This window comes from Mauremys mutica, chromosome 7 (genome assembly GCF_020497125.1).
Source record: "Mauremys mutica isolate MM-2020 ecotype Southern chromosome 7, ASM2049712v1, whole genome shotgun sequence".
Taxonomy (NCBI): Eukaryota; Metazoa; Chordata; order Testudines; family Geoemydidae; genus Mauremys; species Mauremys mutica.
This window is the reverse complement of record NC_059078.1, coordinates 13,157,055-13,174,850: the sequence shown is the minus strand read 5'-3', so window position 1 is coordinate 13,174,850 and position 17,796 is coordinate 13,157,055. Positions and strand designations below refer to the sequence as shown.

At 40.3% G+C, this 17,796-nt stretch overlaps 1 protein-coding gene across 1 annotated transcript in view; it reads right to left on the bottom strand.

The window, feature by feature from the left end:
* CNTN6 (contactin 6) overlaps positions 1 to 17,796 on the bottom strand; it is a 232,801-nt gene that overhangs the window by 22,007 nt on the left and 192,998 nt on the right. Inside the window, exons 12-16 of the mRNA XM_045022626.1 lie at positions 11,243 to 11,370; positions 3,927 to 4,102; positions 3,469 to 3,586; positions 2,404 to 2,562; positions 2,163 to 2,312 (exon numbers count right to left, since the gene is read on the bottom strand). Coding sequence (XP_044878561.1) covers positions 2,163 to 2,312; positions 2,404 to 2,562; positions 3,469 to 3,586; positions 3,927 to 4,102; positions 11,243 to 11,370 — 731 coding nt within the window. The remainder of the gene's footprint in view (positions 1 to 2,162; positions 2,313 to 2,403; positions 2,563 to 3,468; positions 3,587 to 3,926; positions 4,103 to 11,242; positions 11,371 to 17,796) is intronic.

Genomic DNA, 17,796 nt, shown 5'->3' with positions numbered 1-17,796 from the left:
CTTCCATGGGCATTGGGTCAGGCCCTAGTGAATGCATTGTGAGAACGTTGTTTTCTTTTATTTCAATTTCTCCCCAGCTCCCTACTTTAAATTGTCTTATTGTTGTTGGGTGTTTGTTTTTTGCTGTGCAAATGCCATCTCTTCACTTCTAGTCTTGTGCAGCCCCCTAGCAGAGCTACTGAAAGCTTTTCCTGATGGAAGGAATCTTGAATTCCAACATACTAGTTCTCACTGAAGCATCATGTAAACAGCAGCATTGCTAATTAAGGGAGAGAATCAAAAGTCCCTGACTCCAATAGGTGCTTCTGAAACCTCATCCTGAGAAGATATTTTGGTATTTGTTCACTCTAGGTTGGTGGGGAATTAGAACTCCCCCTGGGCTATATTGAACTTTTCATGCTCAGTCCTATGTGAAGGATGACACATAGCTCTACTGTCCCAGCAGCAGTTTTAGTAAGTCACAATTCCTCTCATACTCCACACTTGCTTCAGGGGGAGAAGGTAGCAATTTACTATACCCCTTCTGGGGCTGTAGCATACTCCCCTTGCTCTTAAGAAAAGCTGGCCTGTATCTTCACTCTATTCATCACCACCACCTGAATGAGAAGGGGTGAGTCACCCATTGCAGCTGTGTTGGGCCCCAGTCTTTAAAGAGCACATCGGCTCCCAGTGGGTGGTAAAATGAAGGCAGCTGGGAGACTAAGGGAGTTAGGCAGTTGGTGACTTTCTCTGGAGCACTTCTGACTTATTATTATTGATTAACTGGAGGGGGGGGAAGAGGAGCTCTTTTTGTACTGGGAACTTGCCATTGAGTTTGGTGGGATTCTGGACTGGTTTCTGTGTTTTGAAATCTAGATGTGGTTGAGGACAGTCTCAGCTAGATTGCCTTGCAGTTAGGTGAGTTAGCACCAGCTTTCTGGCAGGGCTTTTAGAAGTCAGAGCAGTGCAGCTTTTATTTGAATAGACCAGTAATTATAGGCAGCTGAGTGAGATGGGTTGAGTCATTCATTCCTGCTATGTATGGGGCTCACACTTTCAAAACTAGGTACCAGGGTATGTCTACACTACAATTAGACACCCGAGACTGGCCTGTACCAGCTGACTCAGGCTTGCAGTGCTTGAGCTAAGGGGCTATTTCACTGCAGTGTAGACATTTGGTTTGGGGCTGGAGCCTGAGCTCTGGGACCCTGAGTGGGGGTAGTTGGTAAGACGAAGGCAGATGGGAGTCTAAGGGAGTTTGTCGGTTGAGGAAGGTAGGTTTTAAAAAAATCCTTTCCCTAACTTTTAGGTACTCTACAAGGAAGACCCCACAATGGGAAGAAAATGGCATGTCACCAACACTACTGCTAGCTTCTCCTCTGTGTGCACCTATAGGGGCCCCCACCAGATAGGTATCCTGACCCTAGAGGCTTCTGCTCAGGCTCTAGTCTTGACTTGCAGGGAATGTGGCCTGCATGTTCCCACATTAAAAAGCCAGGCAGGGAGGAACCAACCAATATAATAGGTGTTTGTTGGTAAAGTCCCTCAGGAAGTAGGTAAAAGAGCTGAAGGAAGAGATGGTTAGAGAAATGTGTATGGGCTAGGCTGACTTTGTAGCAAAGGGCCTGATCATTTGGCCACTGAAATCATTGGATACAATCCTATTGGCTTCAGTGGTCTTTGGATGAGGTCCTAAGTTACTTCCTTCAGCTATGCCCAGATACTGGTGGCTGAGCTCTCAGACAAATTTTGAATGGAGATGTCAAATGTTGTTAGGGACTCTACTCAGGAAGACGATATTAACCATTCCATGCTGATACTTTGCTTTGTGGCTGACGTGCACACCATTATAACAAGATCTGTGATTAATGTTTAAACAATAGAATTCATATCTTGTTATAACAGTATGGCCAAACTCAGACCTGGTGTAAGAAAGACCATCTCCATTGAGATCACTGGAGTTTCATTAAGACTGAATTAGCATATTATGAACTGAAAGATGCTTCCACAAATCGAATGTACACAGGGTGTAGACCATGGCTCATTGATGTCAATGCAAAATCCTCATTGATTTCAGTGGGCTTTGGAGCAGTTCCATAGCCTGATGTAATTTCATTTTTAAATAGAACAGAGTAGTGACTAGGAGGTTTCTAAAATCATTGGAATAAAGCAGGAAGACTTACTTGATGCTTTCGTTCTTAGCAGTTCTGATGGTCTGCTTGGCTCCCCAATTCCAATGTTATTGCCAGCAACCACACGGAATTCATATTCAACCCAAGGGTTTAAACCAGTCACGGTTGCTGAATAGGTTCTGCCATTGAGAACTTCAGGAACTAAATACAAAAGACATGTGAGTGAAAATGCACCTTTGGAGTAAGTCTTGTGACATGCATGAAAGTGAACCAGAAATTTCAAATTGCTTACCGGTTGAAACTGCCTGCCATCCAACTGAAAAAGGAGTCCTTGTCTGAACACTGTAGATCTGGACTGGACTATTATTATCTGTTCCTGGTCTCCAGCATAGCAGGGCAGTGGTGCTAGAAATGTGTTCGACTCTAACATCTTGTGGGGGACCTGGAGGGCCTTATGGAAACATATATTTTAGGGTAACTGATGCCTAGGATATTGAATTCATTGTTGGACAGGATTGTGCAACCCACTGGGCCTGTCTCGTGGAAATAAGGGCTCACCCACATGAGTAAGAGTTACATAATCTAGCTCTTAAGATTTCATGTCTTCATTAAATGCTTCAAAAAATGACATCCCTGGGGTATTGAAAACAAGATATTGAACATAAATATCTCTTTCGTTAGCATGAAGGAAACAGAACTCAGTTGAAAGAACTTTATTATATGATTATGTAAAATATCCAAAATGCCCACTGAAGTTAATGGGAGATTGGGGTCTGGATGGAGCCTTATGTGACTTTTCCTAAAGTTTGAAATGGATGCATAATTGAGCTTCAACATCTATTGTAGAGCATCTTCTTGGATTCTTAATTGAATCCCTGTATTTGGAGTCTTGGCAGCCAGTAGAATGCACAGAATGTTCCATCCTAAGAACTCTAAAGGGGGGAGGAGGGAAGGCAGGATCATGACATTGCCTCTTTGCACCAATGTGAAGAATAACCTGGGCACACCTGGGAGGGGGCAAGGGAGAGCAGGCTGTGCCATTCTTCAAGGCTGGTGCAAACTGTGGAGACAACCTCCCCGTTTACTGGAATGCTTGGGGAGGATGTTTGCCACCTTACCTTAAATGGGGCTTGCTCCCAGTGGAATGGGCAGTTACTCACCACCCTTACTTTAGCCAATACCTACCAAGTATAGTTTGGTCCAAAGAGAGCAATGAGTGTAGAAAAGGCCGTCACATAACTGCATTGTTATACCAGAGACCCACAAACTTTTTAAATTTCACCAACCTAGTTGCTGACGTTAACTTATGTAAGAATGTGAAATGCCTATGTTAGAATTCTACACTTAATAGACTTACCTCTTACAATTACATCTGCTGTTGCAGATAGACTGTCTATGGTTGTTTGTACCATGCAAACATATTTCCCGGAATGATTTAGCTGAATATTTCTTATCATCAAATCCCCAACAGATTCCTGGAGATAAAAGGAAGAAAAAGATAAAACTAATCACTCACAACATGTTTTCCAACCGGACATTTTTATAACTTGCTAAATATTAATAAAAATGCAGCTTTTAAATTAAAGCATTCATTGCTGTCATCAGTTTATTTCAGTTTGACACTTTTATTATGGCTTCACAAATAACTTGAGCATGTTTATGAAATATAAGAAAGCAAACTAAATGGATGTAACGTTCATAAAGGAGCAGTGATTTGACATACATATTGAAAATGGGAATTGTGAAAGATGTTTATGTGGTTTAAGGACTGTTAAGAACAGTTTGATGAAGCACTAAAGAGTTTGAAGAACTTACTCCTCCAATTCTTTCAAAATGATTCACTCCTCTTTTAAAATCTATCACATCTCCATTGAATGACCATGTGAACACAACCTCAGCGGAGGGGTCATGAGACACCTGACATGGTAGCACTATACTCTCTCCAACTGTAACATCCATTTTAGAAGGTGGAACAGTAATTACAGTCCTCTCTGTTGAGAAAAATCATTCTTTATTATAAACAAGTGTATAAAAATCCCAGTATATGTTTGTAATAAAAAAAATTGAATGATTTTTGCAACATTTCTGAAATGGTTTAAAATTGATCTAATGTTCTGCTATTGTCCCTATTAAAGAAATTGATCTTTAACATTTTGATGATTCCAGTGCATTATTCATCATTTATAGCCTATTGCCAAAAACACTGTAAATACAATGGGTGCTATGTATATCTTAGAGAAGACTAGAAAATGTGCAACATACCAAATTATTCATCTCCTATAGTATGCTGATTCATAAATGCCATACTCACTAGATCTGACTTAAATTCAAACAAACCAGCATACATTGTTGAGGCTGCTAAAACTACATGGAGAAGGGGAAGAGACATGATAATGCAGACTTTGAAAAACTGTCCTTGCAGAATACTGCAGCAAAATAAAATGTGGTCACTGTTTTCTTACTTCTTAAATAGAAATGTCTTGTCCTTTTAATTTATTATTTTAATAAATTTAATTTTCATTGGCAGTTTCCCACAGTGTCACGTGCATTGCAATATTTAGGCTCCAAAGAAGATGACTCAAAAGACTGAAAATCATTTAATCTTTTTTTATCCCCATATACTGATAATGAGAGAAGCAGCTGTCATTAAAGGAAAAGGTAGCTTCCTGAAGGGGAAAGACGGTGGTTTATATGGTTTTACTATTGTTGGCATGATTGGCACATAACCTTTCTGTGAGTGATTCTCCTGAATAAAGTCTCTGTGCAGGAACATTTATAAAATCATGAGAATTCAAAGATACATGTGAATAAAATGTGCACAGAATCCATTCAATTATAGTAATATGTTCTGAAAAAACTGCGTGTGTGGTTGTGGTGGTGGGGGGGGGACATGGGAGTTTCAGGGACTGCATTAGTTCAGCAAGTCTATCCCATGCCAGGATCAACCCTGTGTATTGGCAAAGTATTTGAGAATACAGTATTTTATTCAATATGGGGCCTCGACTTCAAAGGGTTCACTCATTCATTAAAGGCGGAAGATATTAATTTGCTATTCAGAACATGCTTTTGAGCAGATTGCCAAAGCAATTGCAGTCACTGAGTCCTATGTAGGTGGGAGCATTCTGTACAGTCCTGAACTTCAAGTGACTTCCTCACAGAGTCGAGTTACAACTTCTGCGCCTGTCAGGGCTGCGGTCAAGTGGCAACGAGGAGGAATGTTGCATTTTCTGTGATCCTTCTTTTGAACTAAAACTAAGTCTCCAGTTACAGGGTTAACATCTCAGTCTTTAACTGGCACTTCCCAAGGAATTCAAAGAAGGATCTTTGTATTGTTAAAACAGATTAGGTGGTGCTAAAATCTTTTCTTTGCTGGACTCCCCCTTTAACAGGTACACATTGCAAGGAAAGGAAAAAGAGTCTTTGAAGAACCTCAATTGCTGAAGCAGAGCCAACTTTTTCTTGGTTTCCATTGCATGAATTAATTGCTGTTTAGAACACTTCCTTTTAATAATCAGAAGAGTTTCACATCACTTGTTTTTTTGAAGATTTGCTCAAGGGTGATGGCATGACATGACACTATTAAAGATTTTGTTTTAACCAGTAGAATAGAGAACATTTTCCCTGTCTGGAAGCAAGAGTGGCAGGTGCATTACATTTCACATGGATTCAAATGCCAAATTCTCTGTTGGCACGACTCTGAAAAACACCCAAAGAGAGTTTGGCTCTAAAAATCTTGTAACTCAAATAACATCAGTGTAGTTACACTAGGGGATTAACTTCACCTTTTATGCCTAGTTTGATTAATCTTTAATAAAGCTGTGAATGTGCATTATATTTCCCATGTGCCACGTGCCCTCCTTGTCCTTCAAATTCTTCTTCGCAACACATATCCGTCACAGAAATCTTTCTGTGTCAATCTCTTCTAGGATGTCTGAACACCACCTGGTGCCTGAGCTGTTCTCCTGCAAATCTTATTCGTCTGTATTGGATGGTAAATCAATGGGGCAGGTACTTTGTGCCTATTCTGTAAAGCTATGTGTAAAGTTATAGCATGCTAATACTACTAGTAAAAACAATTTAGCCTTATAGGAAAGTTATATCAAAAGTTAGAAATTAAACCAACAGGGTTGTGTGTAAGTTAAATAGGGCTCCATACATATAATTCAGAAACCTATGGAATGTAATAGAAAATGATATCCTTTCTCTTCAATTTTAAATCATTGCCTAGGACAGTGTTTCACAATACATGGAATACCAGCCTCAGTTAGATGACTAGAGTGAGTTGGGGATTTTTCAACATATTTTTTTGTCAGAAACTGCCAATTCATCAGATCTACACATTTTAACAAGAAAGAGTTGGCTTTGACAAATTTCTCAACTAAAAAACATTTTGCAAGGAAAGTTTTGAAGTTGCCAAAATGAAATACTGACATTTGCTAAATAAAATATTTCAGTTTTCTCCTTCAAAAGGAACTTTTTCATTTTGAAACATTACCTAATTATAATTTAAAAAAAGTAAAAATGGTCAGAATCGAAACAAAATGTTTCAATTGACCTAAGCTGATTTTTTTTTTCTTTACAAATTTTCAGTTTGCAATTTTTTTTTGTGATTTTGACTTGTCACAATGTAGGGTGGGAAATGTCTTGAAATCTTGAAAAAAAAAAAAGGCAGGATGAGAAAACTGTTTTCTACCCAGCAATATCTGTGAGTGGGTGGGATCTGATGAGTCACATGCACACACGAAAGAAAAATAAAATCTGTAAAAACCTGCTAGGGGATAGAACACAAAGAAAGAGCAATTTATCCCTCTCTTCTTTCTTCTGGTTGCCTCCTACTGCCTCCAAATCCAGAGCGTTGTTTCCCCCTCTCCTCTTTCCATTCTATCACAGTGCTCAGTTCACTGCTCCAGAGCTTAGGATTACACAGGCAGGCACAGAGAGAGGGAGAGGGAAAAGGGGAACTCCTCAAGCATGCCCATTCTAGCAGTTAGCACCCACGTCTGCAGTACATCCAACTTCCATTATGTCTGCCTATTGCTATCTCCCTGGAACCATGCCATTGTGACCACAAACAATTGTTGGGTAAGGTCAGCTGGAAGACTATTTTTTCTGGGAATTTATTTGAGTCACAGACACAAAGAGACTGAGAACAAACCATTATTCTAACATTTGACAGTAATGTCCCTGTTATAGAATTGTATAGATTAAATTCTTAATCCAATAGCCAACTTGTCATTTTCTATTGGATCCCATAGGACCGATCCATAGGGATAGACAAGCAGTTTGAAAAATGTAGTACTAGGGCTTCCCACTACAGATCTGCTCTTTTGGACTATCAAAAGGCTTCCATTTATACACTGACAAAGTCCATAACTACACAGTTCACCATTACCTGCAAAAGAGACCTGCTTTCTCAAAACTTCAGGTATCTTTTTATTTTTCCACACATATATTTTTAAACTTCCTTATCGTGTGTGTATGTGTATTCTTGCTGCCTTAGCAAAAAAAAAAGAAAAAGTACATCCTTATAGAAGCATCATGCTATGAGGTGATTGTTCCTTTGGGGTCATCATTCTTGCTGGACCATGTCACATGACATGCCTCATGCCTACTTGCTCACTTAGTAGGATCTTTGCTATTTCCTTTATGAACTTGTGTTTACAACCTCCACCTCCGATCCTTTCAAATGCCTCTCAAAAACCTTGGTTTCCCATTATCTATCCATCTTGCTTAGTAACTGCAGAGATGTATTATATAGAATGGCTTTTTTTCCAGAGACAAACAATAGATAAGATGCTGCGTGCTTGAGGTATAATAAAGACTTCTATCACAAAGAATAAACAACTCAATGAGCAGCAATAAACTTAATTTGCACATTAGATATGCTTTTCCAAGTTCTGACATTTCAGTTGAAAATAATGCTGAAGCAATGAGCCCTATAATTGAACAGCCAAAACTTCTCCAGAGGGGAAACAAAAACAAATGTTCCCTGCAAACAAGATCATTTTTATACCATGTTATTACTCTGTTTTTTTAATACACTTTGTAAATGCCAAATGAAATAATTTTGTTGTGATTTTTTGCATGCTGCTCCATTAGGATGTATATATGGCGGTATGTGCAATGGTATCTAACTCGCATGAAGTACGAGCTCCTCAAACACTACACGACTCATTTTATTCACTGCTAGCTGTGCTGTAACATTTTCTCAAATTACGCATTGCATTGGTACAAACTGCACTTCCAAAATTTGAACGTGAAAACTACGTTAGCCAGCTGCGGTATGGTAAGGAGGAAAGTCAAGACTGCAGGCTTGAGAAAATGATTGTGAATTTACCTAAAATTAGCCGAATCAGAAAAAAAAAAGCTGAGTTACAAATTATGCTGAGTAATCTGTCATTCTTATAACTACTATCATTTCTAGTGTTCTCTAACATCAAGCGTATTCTGCTCATAACTCTGATAATTAAATTCAAAGTGACATGTTTTTAACTTACTTTTCTCCACCTTTTCATTGTTACCATTTAATGTCACCAGGATGTTTTTGTAAGAAACCAGTTACATATATATTAAGAATTGCAATGATTCTTAGTTAGCAGCAAGAGAAGGTACGGAATTTCCCCCCATTTAACCTGTGTTGGCAGCTACATTGATGTAATGATTCACCCATCCACTGATCAGCAGGGACTGAACCCAGACTCTTCAGCACCAGTCACAAGCATCCTATTCCTGAGATAAGGAAGTATCTCTATAAGCTGCTAGCAATAGTACATTCTTAACAGTTAGGAGGCCCAGCCATGAAATGGAGGACAAGATACAGTTAGGCTTGTCTACGTTGCTATGTCAGCATTCAGTGCAGTTGCACTAGTGAAAATGCTTATTATAGACATGATTTACATTGATGCACTGCAATTTGCCTGCGTTTCAAAAAAAAAGGCTATGATATTAAAGGCAAAGGTAAAATGCACCATTGTCAATCACAGATGCACTCAGGGCTTGCAGATGAAGTCCTAGTGTAGACAAGGCCATAGTCAGTGTATCACATTCACAACAGAGAGAAAAAGGTCATACAAGCATAATACACTTTAATATGCTTCCCAGAACAGCAGTAGGAAGTCAGAGACATTTAAGTTGACAATCACAGAGAGATAGTATAGCTACAAAATCATCAATCCACCCTTAAAAATACTTTTAGCTACTCAGGTAAAATTCTCCCTTCCAATACAAACGTAGCACCCTGTTTTAATAAGGTTAGAGGTGCATTGGACCTTTGCTGACCTGGCATGCTGCAGGTGAATGTAACCCTTTCCTGTGCTGGAAACTTGTTTGTTTTTTATTCTGTTAGGGTTCCCACGCTTTGTGACTAAGCATTCTATGTAGTATATAAAGAGATCTGGATACTTAGAGTTAAAAAAAAAACAAAAAAACCCTGCTTTTCTTTCTTTCTTTCTTTCTTTCTTTCTTTCTTTCTTTCTTTCTTTCTTTCTTTCTTTCTCACAAATCCTTTTGTAGGTGATCTTTAGGATAGGTAGGCAGGGCTGATGGGGGGAGGGAGCAATTGGAAGGGGGTCCTGAGCTCAGGGAAATACCGAAATATCTGTGTAAATGAAGTGAATGGGAAAATGTCAGGTCCCAGATAACATGATGTACTGAAGCCTCAACATTTCCTTCAATGGGCCCGTAGGTAGGCAATTACTTGTAAACAGCCCCTTCAGAAAAAATTAGGTATGGCTCATAGGTAGCAGCAATTAATATGTTGACTCCATAACGCTTTCAATGACAATTCAGATTCTGAGAAACTTCTATTCATATATTAGCCTGGTGGGTGCAGTTTGACATATCCCATCAGGTTACTTCAGTCACATTCTCTTAGAACACTTCAGACTGGATTTGTCAGAATGCAACCTGACTAGGACAAGTCCACAGTGATGTCTCACAAAGTGATATCAAGTCCATTTCTTTCAAAGAAGAGGATTAGAAGTTCAACTAATATGCAGTTTGCAAAAAAAAAATGTACATGAGAAGAAGATGGGTTTTTTTCCTTCACTAAAATTACTTGCTTGGTGATGTGAACATTAGTTGGCAGCTCAGATTACTCTCCTAAGAAGCAAATATTTTTAACTGTTGGAGCAGGCAGTGAAATGACACAAATGAATCTGGGAGGTTAAAGTGTTAAAATTCAGGAAACTAACCCGCAGATATCACAACTGCAACTTGTGTTCTTTGCTAGTGTGTGTGTTTGGGGGGAGCATTTTAATATTAAAAATAGGAAACTGTCTGAAGGGCCTGAGACCACCCCTCTTTCAGTCGTGTTGTTTTAGTGTCATGTGCCAAGGTGGTTAACCACAATTGTGACAGAGGGAAGCAGCTTCTTAGTGGTTCTGTGTTTTATTAGAGTGACATTTTTATTCAGCTTCTAAATCAGCCTTTTTTTTTAAATAGACCAAAACATCGAAACAAAACAAAAACAATGAAACAATCCAGTTATGAGATTAATTCACTAAATCTCTTTTCCTTAATTTACAGTGGCAGAAATAATCTTTTTTAGCCTGAGATCCAATGTAAGCTATAAATGAGCAGCATTGATTCAACCCATCATACATAGTGGAGAACAGAAAGGTGTTCAGAGGCCCACTGCCACTATAGTTCAAGTTTCTGGTCCATAGCTTGCAAGCTCTTTGGGGCAGGGGCTGTCTTTTTGTTCTGTGTTTGTACAACACCTAGCACAATGGGGTCTTGGTCCAGGACAAGGGCTCCTAAGTGCTACTGCGGTACAATACTAAATAATGACTGGTCTATATTGCCAGATTGCTGTTATTTTATCAATCTTTTTTTCTTAGAAGAACTGATTTAAAAGTGATATTGATAACTCAGAGGGTCCTGGTGAAAGACTAGGGCTTTGTTGTCAGTATCTTCTAAGAATGATACTGAAGCATAGTCACTACCTGTGGATAGGCCAGGCATTTTAACAGTTGCTGCAGCCATCTGGTAGCTCTGTTTCAGTGTAAAGATTTAGTTGAAACCCTGCATCATAACAGTATTTTTATGATCTTTGACATCCCAGTATGTTTCATCAAATATGTATGTACATTTCCAATATTCATAAAGCACAAATGAAGACAATAAAATACCTTTCACAATCAGGTTTCCTGAATTCCTGGCAACTCCAAATTGATTCATTGCTATACAAGTGTACACTCCTGCATCTGTTTTGGTAATATTATATATCTTGAGACTGCCATCATCTAGCATAAAGATCCTAAAAAATATACAAATAGATAGATAAACTTAACAGGATATTGTGCCAACTTCCTGTACAGGAACTGTAATAAAAGTAGCATTGCCTTGCTAATATTTAGATGATATTATTATGATTATGCTTTCCTACAACAAACTAAACGTATTCCCATTATTTTTCACCTCCATCGATTAACTGTCAATGTATAAGGAACATAAAAGTGACATACCGGAATTGACCATCAATCCATCTAGTCCAATTTTCTGTGTCCTTCTATGTTCAATGTTGGATATTTTAGAAGAAGAAATAAAACCCCAATAATGCAGCCAATTATGCTATATTATACTAGACGGGATTTTTTCCCTGACCCCAGATGGTAAGCCGCTTACGATTTGAAATATGAGGACTGACAGCATGTGTAATTTTATCAATTTTATGAAAAGTTGTTACCAGTCTAGATGAGAGCCTGAAACACCCTCTCACAGACAATGAAAACATAAAATACACAGTTTTGTCATATTGCTCTAAGAAATCACCTTATTAGTGACTATGTTTTACCTTGCTAAGTTATGTACTGATTAGTTTATACTGACTAAGATTATGAGGCCCTCAAAGATAATGGTGAGATATGTGGAAAGAAGGTTGGAGAAATAGAGGCCAGATGAAAGCAGTAACAGTATATATCAGAACTGTCTCAAGCAATGTAAACTCAAATTCTTGGATTTTATGTTTCAAATGATTCACTGATTTTTACCTTTTTGAGTCAACGTGGTAGTTCAGAGTATAAATCAAGTGCACAGTTTGGCCTAAGTTCTTGCTAGTTAAACTTTGAGGGGCTTGAGCAAGGACTCAACGCTGTGTTACCTCCCAGACAATGAATATGGACAGATAACACTAGACTTTTTTTCTCCTGCTCACGACAGCTCATCTCAATTGATTGGACTCTTCCAGTTGGCATGGGTACTTCCACCTTTTCATGTTCTTTGTATGTATAAATATCTCCTGTCTGTGTGTTCCATTCTATGCATCCGAAGAAGTGAGCTGCAGCCCACGAAAGCTTATGCTGAAATAAATGTGTTAGTCTCTAAGGTGCCACAAGTACTCCTGTTCTTTTTACTAGACTTTCGCTGCGTCATTTTATAGACCAGGGATCGGCAACCTTTGGCACGTGGCCTGTCAGGGAAAGCCGCTGGCGAGCCAGCACATCCCTCAGCCCACGCTGCTTCCCACAGCCCCCATTGGCCTGGAACAGTGAACTGCAGCCAGTGGGAGCTGCGATCCGCCGAACCTGCAGACACTGCTGGTAAACAAACCGCCCTGGCCTACCAGCGAATTTCCCTAATGGGCTGCATGCCAAAGGTTGCCAATCCCTGTTATAGACATACACACAATGTTCAACCATCCAGAAGTGGGAAAATTAATTTCAAATCTGAGTTACATGGAGAAATAAAAAGTGAGGGAATTTTCTGGCAGCGGGGGAGATATAGATCTGATGTAAAAAACATTTTACATTACAAAAAAATAATAATGTAAGCCTCACAGCCAGGGTGTTCAATATTTACAACATACATGTAGATGATTTAACATTTAAATTATTAAAGCAAATGAACAACAAATAGAGCACAACAGGAAGTTGGTGGTAATATCAACCACATTAAACATATACAAAATATTATTCTATCCTGTATTCCTACATATATTATATCTTTGTGTTCTACTCTCTTACCTGGGTACAATTCTCATTTACTTTATGTAGTTGAGAGCCATTCTGTGTCACTGAATACGGAATCTGGTCCAAGTTTTGATAAAGTACAAATAATAATTTATTTTGTAGCATCACCACACTTTCTGTGAACTGCATGAACAAATTCTGATTTGCGTGGAGTTAGACACATTATTAAGTCTGTGTTCAACTAACTGTCCAATGAAAGGGAGCTCTCACACCTATGCTGGGTGATCAGGTGTGAGTACAAAAGTTAGCCCTGTGAGGGTATGGAGTGGGAGGGCTTTTCTGTCTGCCACTATTGCTGAATCAGCAGGATGCTTTCATATGTCCTAGAACTGACTGAACTTACCTTCAGATCTACATTTTCAGCAGGTATAGTTTATGTTATTTATTCTCACACTGTGATTTTTGGGCGTGGGGAGAGGTAGAATATAGGTCCAAAATTCTCTGCTGATGTTAATCGATCACAACTCCACTGAAATGAGGGAAGGGAGGGATTTTCCAAGGTCCCTAACTGAATTAAGAGTCCAAGTCCCACTCTGTATCACTTAAGTGCTTTAGAAAATGCATCCATAAATTACACTCTACTCAAACTGGTGAACAAAGAAGAATAATGCTAAATCAGCCTAATCTCCCCACGTCATGCTGAGGGAACTTTGTAGCTAAAATGGGACCTAATCCTTTTGGAAGCCTGATAGAGGAATGAGCCAATTTATTTTTTGCTAGGTTGTCACTAGCCCTAGCATAGCCATATTGGGAAGAAAGACATGGCTGCATTCAGATCTTGTATCAGTTCAGGGGCTTTAACACCAGCGCTGCCCTCTGTGAGACAGTGAGCATCTATTCTTCTGCCCGCCTCGCTTCCAGAACTGACCAGTAAGTCATTTCCCTCTCCCTTTCTCCTGACCCCAACAGGCGCAAGAGGGAATTGTGGAAGGCATTGTGACTGTGTTCTTTCCAGGCTTACTCCGGGCGTGCTGCAGTTTGTGCACTGTCCATTGCGCAGGGCTATGCCTCAAACAGGGGAGGCTCTACGTTTTTTGCCACCCCAAGCATGGCAGTCAGGTGGCCTTCGGCGGCGTTTCTGCAGGAGGTCCACTGGTCACGCGGATTCGGCGGTGGTTCTGCGTGTGATCTGATGGACCCATGCCTTCGGCGTACCCGCCGCCGAATTGCCGCCAAAACCGCGGGACCGGCGGACCTCCCACAGAAACGCCGCCGCAGGCTGCCTGACTGCCGCCCTCACAGCGACCGGCAGGCTGCCCCCCCGCAGCTTGCTGCCCCAGGCATACGCTTGCTGTGCTGGTGCCTGGAGCCGCCCCGGCCTCAGGCCACACTAGTCCATAGTAAGTATTGATGAAAAGATTACTGCACTCTCAAGTCTTTGGATATCAACACAATCACTAATACATAGCAAATCCAGGGACAGAAAATATTCCCTTTGAGAAACCAACTAATGTTCTGTGCATCTGCCTTGTTATTCCCTATTCACAATGTAATTTTATACAGTAGTTTTGATTGCCCCCTCTGCCAAAGTATTTGACAAATGTGACACTTGTTAAAAGCAATATGGGCTCTTTTTACAGCACAACTTGAGTGTCTCCACTTACAAACTGGGTCAAATGACATCCCTCAGGTTTTACCTTTTATACAGCCAACAGCTTTAACACAGCAGGAGATGAGGAAGGATGGCCAGAAAAGGCCATCCATTGAGCTGTCCTGTACAGGGGCAGAGCAGCATCTGGGACAACAAATTATAATAGCTGCCACAAGTGGCTATACTGCTGTTCTGAATTCTCTGGTGAAAGGGAAGCTTTATCCTCTGGATTTGGAGTAGAGAGAGGAGAGGATTTGGCCTTAAGTGAAGATCCTTGTTACCTTGACTATGAGGCTGCTGAGCTGCATTCACATGCATACAGTTAGTAGCACTGTAAGAAAGTAAGTTTGGATTGAACAGCCATTTTGTTATAAATCAACATATCCAACTGGAACTTAGCAACATATGAAACGAAGAGGCAGACTTTTAGATCTAACAACATATCAACTAGCTGAGATTTTTCAGCTAAGAATGGCTGCACGCAGAAGAAAAAGCTAGCACTTTTTAACTGATGTCATTAAGCTAGCTATCAGTACAAGAAAATAAGGGTGCCTCTCTTAATCGGTTTTGGAGAGAGACATAATAATAGAATCATAGGACTGGAAGGGACCTTGAGAAGTCATCTAGTCCAGTCCCCTGCACTCATGGCAGGACTAAGTATCATCTAGACTGTTCCTGACAGGTGTTTGTCTAACCTGCTCTTAAAAATCTCCAATGATGGAGATTCCACAACCTCCCTAGACAATTTATTCCAGTGCTTAATCATTCTGACAGTTAGGAAGTTTTTCCTAATATCCAACCTAAATCTCCATTGCTGCAATTTAAGCTCATTGCTTCTTGTCCCATCCTAAGAGGTTAAGTAAAACAAATCTTCTCCCTCCTCATTGTAACAACCTTTTACATACTTGAAAATTGTTTACCATGTCCCCCCTCAATCTTCTCTTTTCCAGACTAAACAAACCCATTTTTTTCAATCTTCCCTCATACGTCATGTTTTCTAGACCTTTAATCATTTGTGTCACTCTTCTCTGGATTCTCTCCAATTTGTCCACATCCTTCCTGAAATGTGGCACCCAGAACTGGTCACAATACTCCAGTTGAGGACTAATCAGCAAAGAGTAGAGCAGAAGAATTACTTCTCGTGTCTTGCTTACAACACTCCTGATAATACATCCCAGAATGATGTTTGCTTTTTTGCAACAGCGTTACACTGTTGACTCATATTTAGCTTGTGATCCACTATGACCCCCAGATCCCTTTCCGCAGTACTCCTTCCTAGGCAGTTATTTCCCATTTTGTATGTGTGCAACTGATTGTTCCTTCCCAAGTGGAGTACTTTGCATTTGTCCTTATTGACTTTCATCCTACTTACTTCAGACTTTATAAGTGTACTCTCTATGCCATTATCTAAATCATTGATGAAGATATTGAACAGAACCGGACCCAGAACTGATCCCTGTGGGACCCCACACATTATGTCCTTCCAGTATGACTGTGAACTATTGATAGCTACTCTCTGGGAACAGTTTTCCAACCAGTATTGCACCCGCCTTATAGTAACTCAATCTAGGTTATATTTCCCTAGTTTGTTTATGAGAAGGTCATACGATACAGTATCAAAAGCTTTACTAAAGTCAAGATATGTCAAGTCAAAGATTACTGTATTTGAAAGATGGAATTACGTAAATATGAAGAAAAATCATTTGCAAATGTTTCATTCTCTCTGCTGCAAGCTTTTCCGGCATTTAAAATGGGTCTATGCCACAGCTGCAGATACACAGTGATTAGAAAATACTGGTGATAAAATAGATTGATGTGACTAATAAGCAAAGACTATTCATTCTGTATAGTGAAAATCAAAGAATATTTCACCTGTGGATCACCACACACTCTGTATGCCTGAGTTATAATTCAGACTGAGCAGGAGTTAGAGAGTTTAGAGTAATCAGATCTTATGTATTTATTATTTGTATTGTGGTAGCTCCTATGAGCGCCAGTCATGGACCACTGTGCTAGGGGCTGTGCAAACATAAAACAAAAAGACAGTCCAAAGAGCATATGATCTAATTCAGGGGTCGGCAACCTTTCAGAAGTGGTGTGCTGAGTCTTCATTTATTCACTCTAATTTAAGGTTTTGCGTGCCAGTAATACATTTTAACGTTTTTAGAAGGTCTCTTTCTCTAAGTCTATAATATATAACTAAACTATTGTTGTATGTAAAGTAAATAAGGTTTCAAAATGTTTAAGAAGCTTCATTTAAAATTAAATTAAAATGCAGAGCCCCCCCCCCGAGCAGTGGCCAGGACCTGGGCAGTGTGAGTGCCACTGAAAATCAGCTCGTGTGCCGCCTTCGGCACGCGTGCCATAGGTTGCCTACCCTGGATCTAATTAAATAAACATATAAACAAATACCTACTGACGGAAAGATCAATCGCATGGCTATACATAGGATCTTTGCATGCACCAGAGCTGTACAGAACTTTGTATATCAGGGATTGGGAAGTCAAAGGTAGCTTTCTGTTACCTCACTTGTAGGTCAGCAGAGTTCAGTTCAGCTCCTAGTGTAAATTACTAGTGTAATTTACAGCTCTTCTAAGTCACGCCAGTTTGTAATGCCCCCCAGATGCCATTGTGTGAGCCGGTAGCAACAGAGCATGTTGTGTTGTGAGGAGGTGGCAGGAGGAGCATGTGCTGTAGACCTGGCTACACCACTTCTACATAAGCAGAGCATACCCCATGCAAAGACATTCCCCTATATAAGGCCGTTTTACATTCCCTTTGTAGGGCCAAAGCGATGTAAAGCGATCTAATAAGGAACTCTGTAATTTATTGACACTTATACTCAGGTCTATTCACCAGTGCTTTATTTGTTCCAGGGCTGAGCCCCAGCACCTCTAGGCTCAGCAGTTCAGAGCCCCGGCACCTCTGGGCCTGGCAGTTCAGAGCCCCGGCACCTCTGGGCCTGGCAGTTCAGAGCCCCGGCACCTCTGGGCCTGGCAGTTCAAAGCCCCGGCACCTCTGGGCCTGGCAGTTCAAAGCCCGGCACCTCTGGGCTTGGCTGTTCAGAGCCCCGGCACCTCTGGGCTTGGCGGTTCAGAGCCCCGGCACCTCTGGGCTTGGCGGT